This window comes from Pongo abelii, chromosome 12 (assembly GCF_028885655.2).
Source record: "Pongo abelii isolate AG06213 chromosome 12, NHGRI_mPonAbe1-v2.0_pri, whole genome shotgun sequence".
Classification (NCBI taxonomy): Eukaryota; Metazoa; Chordata; class Mammalia; order Primates; family Hominidae; genus Pongo; species Pongo abelii.
In genome coordinates this window covers 27,093,551-27,114,221 of record NC_071997.2, presented here as the reverse complement: position 1 = coordinate 27,114,221, position 20,671 = coordinate 27,093,551, and the positions used below count along the sequence as shown (strand labels likewise).

Genomic DNA, 20,671 nt, shown 5'->3' with positions numbered 1-20,671 from the left:
TTGTTTTCATTTTTAAGTAAAATATTTTTTAAAACAAAAAAATAATGAAAGATACCTACCTAAGCTAAATTCTAAAATGGGCTCATCTGGGTCTTGTATATTTCCTGAATAGAAAAGAAATGACAGAAAAATCACCCTTAATAAACTTTTCTCTGTTTTCAGATTAAATGCACAAATAACCCTGTACTTCCCCCCAACAACAACAACAAAAACTGCCATGCAAGACAATTTCTTTATTTTAAAAATATTTTGTTTTTGAGATTGCTAAGAAGTCCCTGACCCCACAACCAAACCCCTGCTCCTCCTCAGATCTACACATCCACAACAGGGAAGGCTTTTACCATGGCCTGGGCATGTGCCAGCAAAACACCTGGACATTCCCACACTACCCTGGTGGTGCCCCCGCCACCAAACTGGAAAACTAATGTAGTCAGGCTCCAGCAGAAGCGGTTCACAGGAAGAGGGCTGACGCCCCCCTTCCCTATTTCCTGGTTCAAGCAGAAGGATGCCAAACCAGGGTACCCTGTAGTCTATAGGGTAGTCATGGGGAATCATCAGGTACCTGCCAGCACTGCCGCAGTGTGGAGCCCAGGTGCTGTGAGCTCATACCTGGAGCCCGGTGCAGGCCCTGTGAGGCTCACCTGCCAGAGAGAGGCCCAGCATGTCAGCTGCCACGTCGATGGTGGAAGCCCGTTGCATTGCACGGGCCCTGGCACCATGGCGAGGGCTGTGTTCTCTTGCTGTCATGATGTCATTGGTGATGATGTGCTTCTTGATCCTGGGTCAGACCACGCCTGATTACCTGGGAAGTGCTGGCACTGAGCCCTAGTCCGTTAAAGTGGCAGTAGCCCTGAGAAAAGGAGCACTGGTAAGAAACCATGAGGATGGTGACGGAGAGAAATCATGCTCTCATTTAGAAAGAACGTGACCTAACATGGGCGAGGTACAGTGACAGGGTTCCCCAGCATGTGAGGAACCAGGGTGGACTGTCCGCTGCTCCCCACCCCTTCTGGTCACTTCTTCCTCCCCACTCCCCAACACACAGGGTGTCCATGGGATCCCTTGAGGATGTCCTGTCCCCTTCAACAGAGATATGCCACAGTGAATGATGGTTTTCATATAATTATAAAATATGGCTTTTGAGATTTTCTTGTTCTCTTTATTATGCTCTTCTGTTAGCAAGTCTCTTAGAACCTTTAAAAATTTAAATCAATTCGCCACAACTTCTGTGAGTAGGGTAAGAGCTGCAGAAGAGTCTGCTGCCCACGGGCTACATACAGGTGGCAAAACACTAGTGAGACAAAGCTCACAACTCTAACCTGCTGGCTTTCTTCCCAGAGCTGCATAAACTTCACGTGTGTCTTGGTCTCAGGCTTTCCTTCCCGCAAAGCATGTAATCTATGCCTAAGCAAAGTGGAGGGTGCTGTGCTATGAAAAGGGAGGGCTCTGGGTAAAACACTGCCACAGGCTGAGTCAGACGCTTCACATGGCTTAGAGCTCCAGAGCTCACACTCTGCTGTCAGAACTAGATTAAGCAGCGAGAAGGGTGTTTCAGGTTTTTCCAACCCTATATGCTACAACTCCTGCTGTCTCTAGAAAGAACCAACCTTTAGAAGTTAAGATAATTAGACTGAGCAATAAGCCTGGTTTAAAACACTCTCGCAGAGGTCTTCATATTTCCAGAGACAGCCTTGTCTTCTCAAAGGGTGTCCACACCCTGTGCCTGAAGGACCTGGGCTCCTGTCCTTGGGTTAATTCACCAAACGACTTACTGGACATGTTTGCTCTCAGACCATGTGGCATTTCTTCATAGAAGCATGTCCAAATCCATCATCTAAAAATAAGAAAGCGAAAACTTAACAAGCTGGTCAAACATGAAGTTTCTGAGACTGCGATGCCTAGAAACGTGGAGGCCAAGAGCTACTCCATGTTTGTTTGAGCTCCACACCCCAATCCAACCTTCTGGCTCAAAAATACAAGTTTTGCTCAAACCCAAAATAAATGAGAAAGAGAAAGCACATATTCCTCTCCCTTGCAGGGCTGATCTGTTGGGGGAGTCTGGGCCTGTCCTAAAGAGCCAGGTGGGCAGCTGGGTGTGGTTTAGGGAGATGAGAATCTGAGACCAGTTTCCCCACTCACAAACTGTAGGCCCTAGGAGAAGCTGCAGGGCCCTCTAAGGCCCTGCCCTTCGGGATGGATGGGCTGCACCCATCTCATGGGGCTGCAATGAAAACCAAATGTGCATGAACAGGAGAGGGCTCTGCAAACTCCACTGAGCTCCCACAATGCTGCTGCTGCTGGGTCCCCCAGGCCCCACTCAGTCCCAGCACTACAGGGGCTGTTTGGCAGGGCTCAGCTCATGAGCCATCCCTCTCAAAGCACCAGGGTTGGGGAATGAGATGACCGCAAGAGCAGAGTGCTTGAGTGTTTAGCCTAGGGCTGACTCAGTTTCTCTCACAGGCTGTACTCCTATCCCTCCCACTAGGGGTGCCCAGGGACCTTCAGCCTGGGCATTTCCGCAGACAGGGCAGTGGCCTGGTGGGGGAGCCACAATAAAAATCACCAAGGGGAAGATTTGCCGGTTAACGTCAAAAGGCACACAAGTGAAGCAATGTGCAATGTGACTAGTAAAACAGGAAAGTGCTTACAGTACTAATATCTGCTTTTTTCAGTAATGGTTGTACACATTAACAACAAACTCACCAAAATGCAAGTGGCAAAAGGTAGGAATTCACAAATGAGGAACACACGTGGTAAACATTTTGAAAAAGTGACCAAACTCATTAAGTAACACAATGCTAAATATGCTTTCCTTCACCTAAATTCGTCCTCCAAAAGAGTTTTGTTTGTTCTTAAGTGAGAATACACATTGCTGGAGGACCTGGGGGAAGCTGTCTAGGACTCTCCTATATTGTTACTCCATCTTAGAGTAGTTCAAACATTCAGAAAGCCATCTGGCATTAATTATCAAAATTTGTAAATCATAACAAAACTCTTGCCAATAGTCTAGAACACGGAAAAGACTACTGGGTAAAAATGCTTATCGCAGCATTACTTATAATAATAAAGCAATCCAAATGCCCAGCTATAGGTACGAAAAGAATGTTCTGGAACATCCATAAGACACACTATTATCCGGCTATCAAAATGATCATAATAAAGCCAATAGACACAGGAGAAGTTCTTCAACCCCATCAGTCATCAGAGAAATGCAAACTGAACCCATGAGATACCTCTGCACAAGCACTGGAACAGCAAAAATGACAAAGACCAACAATACCAAGTGTTGATGAGGACGTGGAGTAACTGGAAGTGATACTACTGGAAGAGCGTAAATAGTCACCCGCGCTGGAAAACTGGCCGTCTCTACTTAAGTTGAACATACACCTACCCTGTGACCTGGCATACAACTCAGAGGGGGAGCTGCTAACAGAAACGCACACTCATGCTCACTAAAAGCCTGTAGAGAAGGTTTAGAGCAGCAACGTTCACAGTAGTAAGATACCAGAGACAACCTAAATGTTCGTCAACAGTAGAACAGATGAAACAACGGGATGAGTCTCAGAAACGATGTCAAGGGGAAAAGTTAAGACCATTCTAGGCAAATCCATTCATACGAAGTTCAAGCACAGGCCAAACGAATCTGTGGCATTCGGAGTATGGAGAGTGGTATCCTGAAGGGGTGGGTACTGACTGGGGAGGGTGAGAGGGCTTCCGGGGCTCTGGAAATGATCTGGGTGCGGGTTACACACAGACTTTACTGTGTGAAATTCACTGAGCTGTACACAGGTGATTTTTATATCCCAATACAAAGTATATACAAGACAGCATAGCATTAAAAAAAAACACGTCAGTTCTGCATCATGTGTTTTTAAAGAAATAGCCCACCTTTGCTTTGTCTGCAGCCATTTAAAGAGATACTGTACAGAGGGGACAGTGAGCAAGAGGCTGCATCAAGATGACAGCCATGCTGGGGGTGTGATCATGGGGAACTGTCTTCCTCCTTCTCTAACGGCCATCCTCTAACGGCCTTCTCTAACGGCCATCACTGAAGATTGCACCCCATGCTGGCCAGAGGCAGGGCAGCAACCCAGGCATGACTTCAGCTCGAAGAAGGGGCTCTTCCCTTTTGAACCTTTTCCCAATGTGTCTAAAGCATTCCATCATTCCATTGCCTGCCTTGCTGCCCTGCTCAGCCTGTTAGTGAAGGTGTCGGTCACCCACTTCACTTGCGACAGTGGAGACAGGCCACCTAACAGAGGGACACATCTGTACCCCAACATCCTGCCAGCCCTGGGGAAGCTCCAAAACTCACCCCTTTCCACCTCTCCCTGCAGGGTCCCTGCCCACTCCACCAGCCTGCTCTGCCCTGGAGGGTGGTTTATATCCTAGGCATCGTGAGGTTTCCGGAGATAGAAATGCTTAAAGGGGTACATCTACAGACTAATTTTACACTTGAGAGAGTTCACAGGTCACAGAAACTTTCAGGTCAAAAAGACCTCAGAAGCACTTCATAGTTATTTGGGGACATTTAATTAAAATCTGCAATTTAAGTCATCAAGGCCCAGAACGCAAAGCTAATTTGCACAGCTGAATTCGATTTCTCTTCTTGGTCTCATTAATATAAGGTAATTCACCAAGGATCTTATATTCCCAAGGTCCTTGTTTTTCCTCCCAGCTCCATTTGAAGACCAGAGCTCATTAGGAGGAAAAACTGCACTTAAGCAGAAGAGGAGACAGAGTGTGTGGGAGCTGTCCAGGGGGCTGGAATTTTTTCCTGGGGTCAAGAAAAAAGCAGCAATAACCCATGAAGTGAGCAGCTCCCATGTCTCACACTGTGCAGTCACGTGACCCCTCCCACAAGAGGCGGCAGGCCATCAAGTGGACCCTAAGGTTTTATCCCACTTCCCATGATGTCCTTTCCAGCCATGGGGGTCAGGGAAAGGGGTGGTGGAGAGGGCACTGGCAGGACGGGAGGGGTGTTAGGATTCAAACAGGACTAGTGAGGTGGCAAGGCCTTCAGCAGCAGTCCTGGGAAAGGTTTGCCAGAGGCCTAGCGGGAGTACTGCAGGTCCCTCCGCCTGAGGAACCTCTCAGGCTCCCCTGAGCTGGAGTTGAGGGGCGAGGATTAACACATCAGAGCTCCACTTTTGCTTATTCATTGGGGTTCTTCTAAGAATAATTTTTAAAAGGAGTTGCATGGATGAGGTCACGGATGCTGAGTGATTTTTTTCAAGGTCGCATGGAGATGAAATATGAACTATCGTTATCAACCCTAAGAAAAAGCCCAAGTGCAATGGGGGCCCCTCTCCCTGCCCCACTCACCGGACCCCGTCCTACCCCACCACAGCCTATTGCTGTCACTGTGGCAGCAAATGGGCTGAGAAGCTTCACTGTGCCTCTGCTCTCCAAACACAGGCAGCACAAGAGAGAAAGTAAAATGAAAGGCTGGCATGAAGCTGAGCATGAGTCAGCAGCCCCTAAGAAAGAGGCTACTTTACAGGGGCAGAAAGAGGAAAGGACTTACTCTCAGAAACCCCAAATCCAGGACAGCTAAAATCATAGATCCGTGAGGTGTCACACCATTCACTGGCACTGAAAGTTACTATTAATAATAACCTCAGAAAGACAAATATCACCTTCCTGCAGACAGACAGGAAGGATACTGCAAAGGATGCGGATGAACCTCCAGCTGGAAGAGGTGCACAGAGCAAGGCATGTGGGAAGGGCGTGGAGCTGCCCTGCCCACCCTGTGTGCCACTCCCCGGGAACCTCTGCATGCTCAGCTACCCAAAAGCTCCCAGAACTCAGTCCTTTGGAGTTTTGGGGTTTTGTACTTTTTTTTTTTCTTCCAGCTTTTAGAGACAGGGTCTTGCTCTGTCTCCTAGGCTGGAGTGCAATGATGTCAGGCTTATTGTAGCCTCAAACTCCTGGGCTCAAGCCATCCACCCATCTCAGCCTCCTGAGTAGCTGGGACCACACGTGTGGGCCACCACATCTGGAAAATTACTAATTTTTTAAAATTAGAGATGGGGTCTCACTATGTTGCCCAGGCTGGTCTCAAACTCCTGACTTCAAGCAATCCTCCCACCTTGATCTCCCAAAGTGGTGGGATTACAGGTGTGAGCCATAACACCTGGCCTCCTTTTGGGTCTTTAATGAAAGCTTCATTATAGACATAACTGACTAAATCACTGGCCATTGATTTACCAGCTCAACCTTCAGCCTCTCTCCTCTCCCCAGAGGTGGGAGGGTGGAAGACTGTAAATTCCAGCCCTCTAATCATGGGATTGGTTACCCTGGCAACCAGCCAAATCTTAAAGCAATTTAAGAGCCCCCAGCCACCAGTCATCTCATTAGCATACAAAGATACTCTTATCACTCCAGAGATTCTAAGAATACCTCAGGAAAAGAGGGAGGTAGACCAAATATATATTTCACAATACCACACCCCCTCTCTAACTCCAGGTGGGGCTCAGAACACCCTGAACACATCCCCTGAGCCTCCCCCACTCCCAATATTCCCTAGGCTAGGCTTGGACCTCACAATTCTGGACACTCCATGGTGTGAGATGACTTTAATGTCAAGACGATGGGTTCACTGAAGTGGCTCTACTAGAGCTGCTAATCCAACCTAGAGAGAAAATGTGACCCAGTCTCTACCACAGTGTTCCAGACCAGCCTCCGTTTCCATGGGTCCCCTAGAGCCAAATGGAAACTGAATCTACCCAGGGATCTACTCAGACCTTGTCTACACCTAACAGGGGTCCTAGGACCCTTGGGGGATTCAGGGCCACCAATTCTTGAAGCCCAGCAAATAAGAGAACAACGGGCACCTAGGAGGACTTTCTATGACATGGCACAAACATGGGGATGGGCACAGGGTAAGTAAAATGCAGCCACTGATGACACAAACTGAATGGGCCAGAGCCAGAATGGCTGTGGTGACAGGGAGGGGCAGCAGGGACAAGGCAAGGCCAACAGAGAGAACAGGAGCAGTAACTCCAGAATGGCCAAGCCCAAGGTGACTAGCAAACTGGAGGCTCCACTCCAAAGACGAGGCAGCACTGGCCTGTGTGCAGGCTTGGCACACCCACTGACACTACAGCTCACATTCTGCTCCCAAGCATCCGCTCAGGTCCATCACCAGCCAAGGTACGTGCTGCACACAGCAAAGACCAGGAAGGCCTGCTTCCAAGTATTCCAGAGCAATAGCCAGTGGCAGCAGAACCAATAGCCAATTCCAGCTGGAGGTTCAACCTCATCCTTTGCAGTATCCTTCCTGTCTGTCTGCAGGAAGGTGATATTTGTCTTTCTGAGGTTATTATTAATAGTAACTTTCAGTGTCAGTGAATGGTGTGACACCTCACTGATCTATGATTTTAGCTGTCCTGGATTTGGGGTTTCTGAGAGTAAGTCCTTTCCTCTTTCTGCCCCTGTAAAGTAGCCTCTTTCTTAGGGGCTGCTGACTCATGCTCAGCTTCATGTAAAAATACATTCATTTGGAATGAATGAGTAAGAGAGTGAGAGAATGAATGAATGCCTCTACATAACCAGTGAGAAGGTTAAGTGCTACGAATCAACTTTTAATGCAAAGCAAATGATAAAATAGGTATGAGAAGAAGAGCGTGTGACCATGGGGCAAGAACACACCAAAACTCATTCTTCCTTAAATATGGCCAACTTGAGGGGGCCACTCAGGAAGAAGAGGATGTTGAACACTGGAGAAAACTGCCATCTGATGTCAAGTGGGAAGGGGTTGTGGGGTTGGCATGGGTCATAAAAGCAGAAGGACTGATTCTGGGAGGCGATGCAGGAGGAGTGGGGCCTACGATACAGCAGTTGGGGTCCTTGATTCTAATTTGCCCACTTTGGAGACTCCTCCATCCCTGGGTGTCCTTCCCCATCCTACAGTGCAAGGGAATAGTGGAAGCAAGCAGGCCTTCCATTTTTTTTTCTTTCAAACTAAAGCCAACTGCTTAGGAAAGATCTTAACCTTTTAAACGAAGTCAAATATGCTTCTCTAGCATAAAATACAAAAACAAAAAATGCTGCCTCAAAGGCCCAGGTATTAACTAGGATGGAAAGGCCACATGCTGCAGGAACAAGGACAAGGTGGAGGGGACCTGAGAGGGGTCTCAGGAAGGCCTTCCTCATGCCTCTCAGGGCTCTGGCTCCAAGCCCATCAGGCCCCCAGCACCCTGGTCCACAAAAGGCTCTTGATATAGTTTGAATGTGTTCTCCAAAGTTCCTGTGTTGAAAACTTAATTGTCATTGTAACAGTAGTGGGAGGCGGGGCCTTTAAGAGGTGATTAGGCCAGGAGGACTCTGTCCTCATGAATGGATTATGCTGTTTCTGTAGGAGTGAGGGGAATGGATTCCCGATAAATCAGGAGTTTAGCCTGATTTCCTCTCCCTGTCTCTCGTGCTGGCTTCCACCTTCCACTCTTCCACCATGGCAAGACCCTCACCAGATGCGGGCACCATGCTCCTGGACTTCCCAGCCTCCAGACTGTAAGAAGTAAGCTGCTTTTCTTTACAAACTAACCGGGCTGTGGTATGTTGTTGGAGTAGCAGAAAATGGATTGAGACAGGTGTCAACATCTGCCCTTCCGCAGACTAAACCCTTGGATCAACCTGTGAGGCCCAGAGTGGGGCCTCAGGAATCCACCCACTTGCTCAGCTAATCCCACTTCAGATCCCTCCTCCCCCATAGGTGAAAGAGCTGCCGAGCTTCTCTCAGCCTCAGTTTCTGTATAACGGAAATAACACTGGTCTCACCAGGACACACTGAGGAGCAAGCACATATGTGAAGAAACACAGAAAACATCCGCATAGAGCTCGGTACATGGGCTGTCAGCCATGTGAGGTTGTCGCCTTGGCATGTGAGGTTCTCACCTTGGCTTTTCCTAACCTCCCCTGAGGCTGGCCCCCACAGCACTTGTACTGGGGCCATCTGTGAGCCTGGAAGCCCTTTCCCTACAGCTAAATCTATTTGAGTTTTATCCAACTTTCCTACCTTCTCCAGTTCCTCCAACCGGAACTTTTCACCAAGGTCCATGGTACTTTGCTTGCGCTACAGTTTATAATCACCAAAAATTAGGCCCAAAGGTTGCTATTGGAAAGGAACATGAGAGCGCAGGCCTGTTCCTTGAAGCAATATGGCTTGGTGGCATGGGGGAGGGGAGCCCAGGCAGTGGCATCAGACCTGGTGAGCTGCTGTGAAGCATGTGACCTTCCACAGGGTCCCATCTCTGTGCATCAGTTTCCTCGCCTGTCAAATGAAGTTATGACTACTGTGGGAAGGAATTCAGAGTCTCCCAATCAGAAGAGTGTGAGTGGACCCTGGACTCCTAGGGAAGTGAGGCGGGTGCTCTGTCCCTCCAGATAGACATCCATGTTCTGAGGGGGCAGCATCATGGTCCTCTTGTACTGAAGAGGTCTGCTTCCTCCTCCCCTCAGAGCTGGGGCCCAGCCCTCTCCCACCTCCCACCTCTCACCTCCCAGCTCTCTATACCTGCACAGGGCAGGAGAGGGTCACTGTGAGTAAAGCTCTGACTCAAAGGACACTTAACACCCAAGCATGCTGCAAAACATCCATCCAACGCTGCTAGAGCTTAAATACAGGAAAGTAATGTGCTTTAGAAGAATCAAGCACAGGGGCCCAGTAATCCCAGCACTTTGGGAGGCCAAGACGGGCAGATCACAAGGTCAGGAGATCGAGACCATCTTGGCCAACATGGTGAAACCCCGTCTCTACTAAAAATACAAAAAATTAGCCAGGCGTGGTGGCACGTGCCTGTAGTCCCAGCTACTTGGGAGGCTGAGGCAGAAGAATCGCTTTAACCCGGGAGGTGGAGGTTGCAGTGAGCCCAGATCGCACTACTGCACTCCAGACTGGACAACAAAGCGAGACTCCATCTCAAAAATAAAAAAATTAAATCAAGCACAGGAAGAGAAGTAACACGCTGGCAATGCACATCCCTTCTCACCTGCAGACATAAATGACCTGACTTAGGGCCCCCGAGCTTGTGCTCACTGGGAGATGTTCATTTATCTCTGGCTTCCCATTTCCCAAGCCCTACTGTCTGCCAGTGATGATGGACAGGCAGCAATGGCAATGAGTTAACTTCATTTACTTAACTGACATGCCTCATTAGTTTAATAAATATGCTGACTACTATAATACAGGGCCTGAACCAGAATACAAATGCACATCCCAGACTCCGATGGGGGGAGTCAGTCACTGTGCTACAGTCTGAATGTGTCCCCCAGAATTCCTATGTTGAAATGTAGCCATCAATGTGATAGTATTAAGAAGCGGGGCCTTTGGGAGGTGATTAGACCCTGGGGGCTCCGGCCTCATAGGTGGGATTAGTGCTGTATGAAAGGGCTGGAGGGAACTAGGTAGGCCCTTTCTGCCCTTCACCTTTTGTCATGTGAGGACATGGCAAGAAGGCCCTCAGCAGACCCTAAATGCCAGCGCCTTCCCAATATCCACAGGTCTAAGAAGTACATTTCTGTTGTTTACCAGTCTCAGTTATTTTGTTACAGCAGCCTGAACTGACTGAGATACCTTGGATAGGGACATGGATATCCCTGTAAACAAGAGAGCAGAGGAGGATGCTCCAGGAGCAGAACAAGCCCAGACCGTTCCAGCCTTCCTCTTTCACCTCACCAGCCCCTCAAGGTTTCCCATCTCAGTAGATGGAGTTCTGTCCTTCCACGTGCTCCAGACAAGAAATAACATCCTGGCCTCCTCCTCCTCCTCTCACATCCCACATCCAATCCATTGACAACTCTATTAGCTCTATCTTCCCCACAAGTACGACTTCAACTCCCTCAGTACCCCAGCTCCCATACCCTGGGAATTTGACCAGCGTCCCTCCCACAGTCCTCACAGTCTGTGTCCAACAGCAATGACGGGGCCTGTGAACCTCCTAGCAGTGTCTTCATCCTGCTCCTGCCCTGGCGTCTTTCCTGTTTAGACTTATCTGGTGTGGCCTTTGCATCAGCCACCCTCTCTGGGACTGCCCTTCCTCAGATAACAAGGCAGGCAACTCCCTCACTTCTTTTATGTCCTTCTTGGTTCCCAGCTTCTCCTGGAGGTCTTTGGGACAGCCCAGTTTAGAACTGCAGCTCAGCTCCTTGTGGTTCACCCATACACCATGAACCTTCAGGTGATTTTCTATAAGAAGCAGTTTGAAAATAAGTTGCCCTGAAAAAAGTGCTTTAAAATGTTTGTGCTGAGCAAAACAGGTGCTCACAATCTGGGAGATGAGTGAGATGTGTCAATAATCACAAGCGCAATGTCTGGGAGGTGCCAGGAGCAGCCTGGGGTGGGCAGGGATCTGCTGACTGCCTTCCACACCACACACTTCAGCCACTCTTTCTTCAGCACCTCCAATTTCTTGCTTCTGCACCTCATGCTGTTCCTTCTCTGTAAACTGGCAATCTCTTTAACACAGCAGTCCCCAACCTTTTTGGCACCAGGGACTGGTTTTGTGGAAGACAATTTTTGGGGGCTGGTCAAGGGGAGTGGTTTCGCAACGAAACTGTTCCACCTCAGATCATCAGGCATTAGTTAGATTCTCATAAGGAGCACACAACCCAGATCCCTCACATACGCAGTTCACAACAGGGTTTGTGCTCCTATGAGAATCTAATGCCACCGCTGATTGACAAGTAGAGCTCAGGCAGTAATGCCTGCCACTCGCCTCCTGCTGTGCAGCCCAGTTCCTAACAGGCCACAGGCCAGTACTGGTCTGCAGCCCGGGGACTGTGGACTCCTGCTTTAACAAACAGTTGAGGGTCTATTATGGAGCAGGCCTTAGGGATACAAAGATAATAAGAGGCTTGGGCCAGAGCTACATCACAAAGTATAACAAAGATGAATGGTAGACAACCTGAGGGCCACAATGATGGGGGCCAAGCCTCTTCTGAAGCCTTCCCTTGGGGGAGGGGCTGACTTGCTACTCTGTCCTTTCCAGGCAGTGGCACCCCTGGGTTCTGCAGCCAGGGATTCTGGGGCTTTTTCTTGAGGTAAATCAACCCAGTGTTCCCATACATGACCCCTCTCACTCCCGCGCACCAGGCCTCATTCGTCATTTGATTACCACATCAATTTCACAATACCACAGACAAAGACAACAGGAACACTGTACATGGCGGTCTGCTGTCAGAGCTGCCTGGTTAGGACTGCAGTCAGTGTGCACCAGGAGCAGTGTGGTTCTCTCTCCTACAACAGGCAAGGACTTTGACAAGTCTCATTTCTTACTCCATTGTCACTTGAAACCACTTGAAGCCCTCACACAATTAACTGAAAGTTTGCCCGTCTGTTGTCCAGGAAGGCCTTCCAGCAGTGCCACATAAATTTCTAAATAAGTGTATGAAAGGACCGAGGAAAGCATCCAGTATTTCAACCCCCTCATCAAAGGAGACATGCTGCTCCAAGAGGGCCAGGAACTGAAAAGATAAGGACAGGGGCTTCCCCGTGACCTGTGAGTTGGGCTTATCTCTGAGTGTGGGTCCACAATAAGGGGGGTATCATCACTCACCCAGAGTTGTTACTCAAAGGTTCATTCCAGGAGACGCAGCTGGAAGACTGTGGAGCGTGAACCCAGTCTGGCTCCTCTATGGTGGAGGCGGGAGTGCAGGAGGCTCTAAACCCCAAAGCAGGCTGGGTGTGCCTTATTCATTGCCAAAGATGGTGATTTCTCTTCCCTTTTCTTCTTCCACCCAAACAGAAAGCTGTCAGGCCTGGCCTGGTGCCTGCTCCTGCTTCCCTTGCCCAGAGCTGGCCACCTGGAAGCCGGACCCTGACTTGCCCCAGCCGCTAGAACAGCCTCTAACCCAAGGTCTGCTTCTCTCCTTCTTCCCTTTCGGGAGAGGTGTGGCTGCAGCTGCTTATGGCTTCTCAGGACAGAATGCAAAGTGGGCGGCCCACATCCCAGCCACAGCAATGTCCTTTGCCTTGCCGTACAGTGTTTTGCATTCACCTCATACCCTCACCACCCACCCCCTCAACCCAGGGGATACAGTGACGATACCACCATGGTGAGGACAGTCATGGGAACTCCTGCTAGCCTGGCTAAGACACTATATAGAGCAGCCAGGACGCTGTGCAGGGGGGTGAGCTTAGGCAGAAAGGCGTATTTGTCTCAGGAGTCTGGGCTGAGCTAAACACCTCAGCAGGAACATGGCTGAGCTGGCCCACTGACTCCAAGGCTGGCAGCAAATGTGGCCCTTCCCCTCTGCTTCCCCATGTCCATCATCCTCCCACGCTGCAAATGAGCCAGTCCACGTGGTGGGAGCTAAGGCAGTCCCCAACTTGAAACTCTCCAGCTCCAGCCACCAGAGGCCGCCTGCATGGGTTCTCTCCCGGTTCTCTCCAGCTTGAGCCAGGCCCCCCAGGCTGGGGGTGGGGGTCACGTTGTAGCATGGGGGCTTCAACACTACCCATGAGCTTGGGTGGGAGAAAGCTCCCACAAAGCAGTGGAGCACCACCACCCCTTCAATCCATCACAACTTTCAGTAACCAAATGGAGATTTCCCTACAGCAGGTGTTTCTTAAACTTTAAACGGAATGGTCAAATAACTCTCATGTTAACCAGATGGCTTTACATTGTATCAGACACACAACATAAACACATAATTAGTCATAAACTCTTTTGTTTAGAACATTTAAACTATTAGAAAAAAGTGATCTATAAATTAACGTAAGCAAACCCCGACACAAATGAACTCAGGTTTATATTACTTTAATGTGAGGGACGGGATGGGCTGTTTTACAGAAAGGATCAGTCACGCATAACCTTGACACTACATCCTCCACCGTCACCCAGCCTGAGGCCAAAAATGGCCAGAACGGCCCCTTCAGGGTCCACCCAGCTATTTGGTCAAAACAGCAGTGGCCAGCGGCCACCATTCCCCAAAAAAGTGAGTTGCCAAGCAGGGCAGAGGAGGGGGATGTGGCTCCTCCCTGGACTGTGAACGAGGATCAAAGCACCCCAGACCGCAGACTCTCCAAAATGTCGTTTTCCTCCTCTGAATGAAATCAAGATTGTTTCAGGAAACAAACGCAGCTTTAGGGCTTGCTGTGTGAAAATGCAGCCCTGAAAATGCTGAGTTCCTTTCCTTGACTCCCCCTCCCCGCCATAGGGGAGTGCCCGCATTGTGGGCCACTCCAGGAGGCAAAGTCCAAATGTGCCCAGGACCCCTTCCTCTTGTGAGGAGCAGCCACCATTCCTCCCCTCAGTCTGTTCACAGCATTGTGTTCTCCCAGGACTTCAACAGTGTCTGCTGCCCATGCATGCAAGGGATGTAGTTTCTCTCAATGTTTTCAATCCACAGAAGAGGGTCAAGAGAGGAGAAGACCAAGAACTTCTCAGGCCAAGGTGCCTTCTGCCCGCTCACCTGCCTCATCTGGTCTCCATGGGAGGAAACACCTTGTCTAGAGGTCTCTGTAGGTAAAAAACCTCAACGGGGAAGAAATGTAAGTGTGATCAACAACAACACACCTTGCAAATGCTGCCCACATGTTTTGACTTGCCTGGTCCTCACACCACACCGCTGGGCTGGGAGAGACAGCTATTCTAGTTTGATGCCTGGGAGCCAGGCTCACAATGGTAGAGGGGCTCCCTCAAGGTCAGGAGCAGCAGCAGAAGTAGGACCTAAAGTTAGGCCTTACTAGTCCAGTGCTCTTTCCGATATGCAAAAGAGAGTGCAGAGCACATTAATTCGACTACTACCAAATGCTAATAAAAAGCATCATCTTTTTCAGTTGTAGAGTTCCTCATTATGTCCCGCCGCCCTGTCCCCACCCATGTCTTCATAAGCATCTCCTGTGGTTACTCAGTCTCTGACTCCATCTCCAGCTTTTCCCATCAAGCAACACCAAATTCTAGTCAGGAAATGGGGCTTCCTAGAGAAGCAAAAGGCAGAACTTTAGGATGAGAGCAGATTCTTTTTTGTATCATTCATGTTTGATTTTCTTTTCTTAAATTAAGCTGAAATTAAACCCCTTGAAGAAATATTGTTAATGTTTCTGTCAAAAACAGTTAAAAAATAAAGTTTAAAAAACAAAAATTTGTGAACAGGATAAACAGACAAAACCTAGCCAACAATATCAACTAATAGTAAAGTAAAAATGCAAGAATATTCTGTATTTCTAATGGTGGAGACAGGGGTTCTATAAATATTGTACAGAAATAATATATTTCAACGGGAAAGTAGAAGGGGAAATGCACCCTCCTGCTGAATCAGCAAGCACAACTCAAGCCCAGGCGTCTGTGGTGACGGCTGGCTCTGTGAGCAGGGCTCCTCTGCTCTGCTTGTATGACTACTGTGTTTTATTTGTAACTTCCTTCTATTTACTATTACCAACAGGTTTTACTCAATCCTGATTTGGTAAGGGAAGACTGTGCAAGGTGTTTTGAGAAACAGTCACCGCTGTCTCCAATTCTCTCTGGTGACATACACCCCACAGTTCAAGAATAAAGCATGTGTCCTCTCTCTTCTACAAAAGCTCCCATGTCCTCTCTTTCAGGTTCAACAAGGAAGCATTGCAGAGAAAGTGAACCAGCTCATCACTCTGGCTGGACACATAAAAAGTCAGACCCCACATGGGAAATGCAGGCCTCCACCAAGGTTAGCCCACTCATGAGACACAACAGTCCCAAAGGCTCGCCCAGTACTTTTCCCCAAACCTAAAGGCAAAGTGCACCCTTGGAAGAAGAGGTGGGCATCCATGCCACCTCCTACAGGGGTTGGGCAGATCCCAGCAGGAGGCTGCCTGAACCTTTTCTAAATGAGAAGCTTCATGTTCTAGTTTATGCCAGGTCAGTGAACAACCATTAAGCCAACTTTTGGTTTTGTTTACTAGAAAGCAAGTTATTAGCATAGTACTTTAATATCCAGGCAACTTTCAAAAGTCCATGCTAACAGAGCTTTGGGAAAACAAAGAAAAGACAGAGAGCCTAGAGTGAATCTGGTAAGATGGTCTCAGGCTTGCTCAATCACGTGATGCAGAACGTCAAGGCCAGCCAAAGCTGTGGACCCCCTTGCCATTGCCAGTCTTGCACCTTCAGCAGGATGGCACGTGGGCCTGAAGGGGCACTGAAGATTAACACCACACACATCATTTCCTTCTACAGTGCCACATTAAGAACAGAACTGATAATAAGTTGAAAGTTAATAATAACGTGCTTCAGACAAGTGGAGTCAGGCGGGCTCTGTTTATTTTTGTAAGCACTAAGAAAGCCTGCTTTCTAATTCGCAAGTGTCAAAATTGGCTTCACGAGAAAATAAAAAATTTTCTGAGTAGCAACAAAATTCCATAAAGGGCTATAAATGTGAAGCAACCACCACAGATCAATGAAATGCTGGGAAGACAATGCTATTTTAGAAACCAGGCAGTAAGCCAGGAGACGGGATGACCTGCCCAAGGCCTCCAAGTGGCAGCACCAACGTTACAACGCTGTTTCTAGCTTCCTCATCAACAAATTGAAATCAGGGAGAGACATCTTGGTCCTCTAGGTCCCATGGAAACACAAAGTGGTCACACATTCAGCAACATTACTACATGTAGATCTCTGGCAAAGTGGTGTATAACCTGTTTATTTTAGCTGTGAAAATGGAATCCTGTTTGAAACATTCAGTGTTGGGGCGAACACTTAGCAGAGATACAAAAGGACTTCAGTCTTCCATATTCTCATTAAAACAAATCAAAAGGGCAGCAAGCAGTCCTGATGTTAATATAGGACCTTCCTGGAGAGAGGGTTCTATGGCTTCAGCTACTCGGCTGTGTTGCTGGTTGTTCAGTGTTGAAATGTTTGGTGAGGGAGGACCCCCACTGGCAGTCCTCCACAGGCCTCTTCCACAGTGACCTGACCACAGCTCTTCGTTGCAAAGCTTACAGTGGCTGGAATAATGAAACCTCAAAAAGAAATGCAGTTTTTAAGAGTGCAATAAGCTGTGCCTCTGAGGCCCATGCCCTTCCTTGGGCAGTGCTCTGTAGCTACCCACGTGGTTGAGTAAGTTCAACCACATAGGGACAGGCGCCAACTGACATGCAGCACCTTCATGCTCAACAGCAACATCTGCCTTCTTCTCATGTGGCACCTCTTCTCAACCGCCAGCAAAGATCAGGCTAATAGGGAAGGGACCAGGGCAGAAGACAGACAGCAGCCCTGCCTGCAGAAGAAGGAGTCTCTGTAATCCTGTCAAGTAAGCCTGGCTTGATGGCCTGAAATGCCTTCTGATGACAGTGTCCAAAGGAGTCTGTAATCTGGAACTGTCCATTCATCTGTTCAACCAGTACTGAGCTAGGCACTTACAGTGAACACACAAGTGAATCAGAAGCGATCTCTGCCTGCAAGAATCCAACAGTTTAATGACGGAGTAAGACATTCAGATAACACAACTCCAAGACAAAATGAGATGCATGCCCCATGCTGCTAGGGAGGCAAGGAAGAAGCTTGAAATCTAGCAAAAGATGATCCAGATGAGGTGCGAGTTGATCTGACTTCAAAAGGAACAGGCACAGGCGCATCCAGCGACAAGCACTCATTCAGGAAACAGGAAAGTCTTGTGTATTAAGGACAGAAAGAATGGGGCTGGAGAGCCAGGACGAGGTCAATTCTGGAGATCCTTTAACACCAGACCACAGAGCTGGGTTTTAGCTTGCAAGCAGTGAAGAACTCCCTAGGATCTCAATTGTTCAAACCAATCTGAAAAGTCCAGTACTCTCTTGGACTCTCCTACTGGGCTTTTGAAGACAAATCTCTTTCTCACTTGGGGCAAACCAGGGAGGAACCTGCCCACAAGAATTGCAATGAGCATCCCTTCTCACCAGCCAAGACAGACCCCTGCTCAGACCTGGCAAAGCTGGGTCAAGATGGCACCCACCACCACATGAACAGGCAACATTCACAACCAACACACAAAGGGCAACTCGATTGTTCCAGGAGGTCTCCAGGGGTTCTAAAGGTCCATTTGTCATCAGCACAACTAAACCTAGTCCATCCAAACTCACTATCTCTGAAGGAAGCACTGATTCTGCAAATATAAAATAAAATCCAACAACATCAAAAACAACAAAAGAAACTAAAACCACTTGGGTAATTCAAGAGGGCAAGCAATTTCAGGTCTATTAATAAAACCCTTAGAGCAGGGCCATCTTTTGCCTTTCAGCTAGGTCTCCTAGGTGACCTCACCCATAAACAATGCAGTAGTGAGACTGCTCACAAAAGTCACAAGAACTATTTTCCCTTTGTTCCAGAAAGATTCCTTATCTGGTTGTGGTGCTGTTTCCATGGAAAATGCTAACAAGTAGGAATATCAATGTGAAAATAAGACAATGTTGAGGTACTTTCACCATTATCTCTTTCTCCAAACTTTACATCTAAGTTATGAGAGGGAGAGAATACATTGAGAACAAAGGCCCTCACAAAGTGTTTCCCTGTCACATATCATATGTAAAATTACCACCACCAAGAGCAGTGACAGTGAAAGCTAATTAAAATCTCTATGTGTGCTTTTACATTTTTTAAAACACTCTTGGTAGCTGGGAAATAAAGAGATCAGGGAAAATGTGCCTTTGGAATTCATTTTTTAGAAGTATTCCCATCTCCCACTGGAAGAAACCTATAGAAAAACTAAAAACTGTAAACCAACATGTAGCAGGTGCAGCCTCCAAGCCACCTCAAGCCCCCACTTACCACCCAACTTCAGGCCCTGCCTCTGTACATGCAAACCAGGACATTGACAGTGGAGCCACTGTGGGCAGGCCTCTGGCAGAAGGAATGCTCTCTCTCATTTGGAGAACTCAGCCAGCCCAGGAGAACACAGGTATCACCTAATGCCCTCAGGACTATCATCTGGCCCCATAACCAGGGTTCCGTAAGGACTAGGCTCTTGGATGGCCAGATGCACACCCACTAGGAAGGTGTGAACAAATTCACATCATTCCAGAACAGTGTACCCGGGAGCAGGCGGGCACTGATGTACGAAGATAACTGAGGTCATAGATACCCACAGGATCAGTCAGAGAAACCTGCACAGGCCAAGACTAACACTAATGCTGCTGAACGCTTCACAGCATTGCTCAGCTCAGCAGTGCATGGGCCCGACATGTTCTTCAACCACTAGTGAGACGCAGATAAATGTGATGCAAACGCAACTGATGTAGAGTTGGAGCCCCTGGGCTCTCAACCTGGTCCAGGTTTTATTTAACTATCAAATTCCAGGGAAATCACAAACTAGGCACTTCAGTGTCCCCCTGCCAGATGTGGTCCCTCTCCCCAGCCCTCACCTCCCTCCCCCAGTCTATGATTCTGTGCTGGTGGAGTGCCCCAAACGGTATCAATGGTGTTTATTCTGTTTTGTCATTTGCTCCTAAAAACAAGGCCTGCCCCACCACAGGGAAATCATTACTCCCTGCCTCAGTGAGGACATCAAGGTTCAGAGAATGGGGGGCTGGGGGAGTTCTTGCCCTCAACATTCTGTGTACAACCAGCAAGGCTGGAAAGAGGGCAGGACTTTGACTTCCACTGTCACCTCCCGAAGCTAGCATGGATACTACAGTATTTCCTGAACTACTGGCACTCAGGAAATCATTGCTTCTACCATGACCTTGTACTGTGGTCCATAGGTTTTTCTTTAAATACATTTTTTTTTTTTTTTTTTTTGAGGCAAAGTCTTGTTCTGTTGCCCAGGCTGGAGTGCAGTGGCACAATCCCGACTCACTGCAATCTCCACCTCCCGGGTTCAAGCAATTCTCCCGCCTCAGCGATTCTCCTGCCTCAGCCTCCCGAGCAGCTGGGACTACAGGCACATGCCACCACACCCGGCTAATTTTTGTATTTTTAGTAGAGAAGAGGTTTCACCATGTTGGCCGGGCTGGTCTCAAACTCCTGACCTCAAGTGATCCGCCCACCCCGGCCTCCCAAAAATATGCCAGTGCTGGGATTATAGGCCTGACCCACCGCACCTGGCCTAAACACATTTTTAAACTTAAATTTACTACATGGAATATTTTAAACTAGCTAAGTATTTAAGTATATATAAAACAAATTTAACTCTTCAAATATAAGGCTTGCAGCCATTCCACCAGTGGCAGTAACAAAGATTTTCTGCTTGGCCAAACTAGAGTCAGGTTCCTGAACCTTCCAGGCCCATCTGTGCACTTCCTTGTAAAATCCAGTTTTAGCAAAGAACCCTGCTGAGCCAGTTTAGCAAAAACCTCCCCTCCTCAATATCTGATTAGGTTCCTCTACCACCATTCCCTAGGTGATGTATGATTGTCCTGGCCAGTTTAGCAAGAATCCTGTTAGGTGGGTTTAGCCAGAATCCACTTTACTCTCGATGTTTCCTCTTAGTAAGTTCCCATCTACTGACCCCCTACCCTGTTCCTAGACTATAAATTCCCACTTGCCTGTGCTGTATTGGGAGTTGAGCCCAATCTCCCTCCACCACTGCAAGCCCCTGTTGCTGTGGTCCCCATACCTATTGTGATGGTCCTGGATAAACTCTTCCTTTATTCATATGCTTTCACAAGTATCACTGAATGACTTTTTTCTGGAACAGCAGACATGCCCTTTGGGAGACAATGGACCTGGAGAAGGGTGCATGGAGGACAGCATGCCATCTCCATCCACAGCTGGATTTTGAT

At 48.2% G+C, this 20,671-nt stretch overlaps 1 protein-coding gene across 11 annotated transcripts in view; it reads right to left on the bottom strand.

The window, feature by feature from the left end:
• INPP4A (inositol polyphosphate-4-phosphatase type I A) overlaps positions 1-20,671 on the bottom strand; it is a 142,816-nt gene that overhangs the window by 66,321 nt on the left and 55,824 nt on the right. For 9 of the 11 annotated variants that reach the window (XM_054547232.2, XM_054547231.2, XM_054547234.2 and 6 more), the window contains 3 exons: positions 1,773-1,834; positions 642-850; positions 60-104 (listed from right to left, as the gene is read on the bottom strand). In XM_054547232.2, coding sequence (XP_054403207.1) covers positions 60-104; positions 642-747 — 151 coding nt within the window. In that variant the 5' untranslated portion in view covers positions 748-850; positions 1,773-1,834. Of the gene's footprint in view, positions 1-59; positions 105-641; positions 851-1,607; positions 1,835-20,671 lie in introns of those variants that run through there. The other 2 variants (XM_063713520.1, XM_054547237.2) reach the window with 2 other exon arrangements.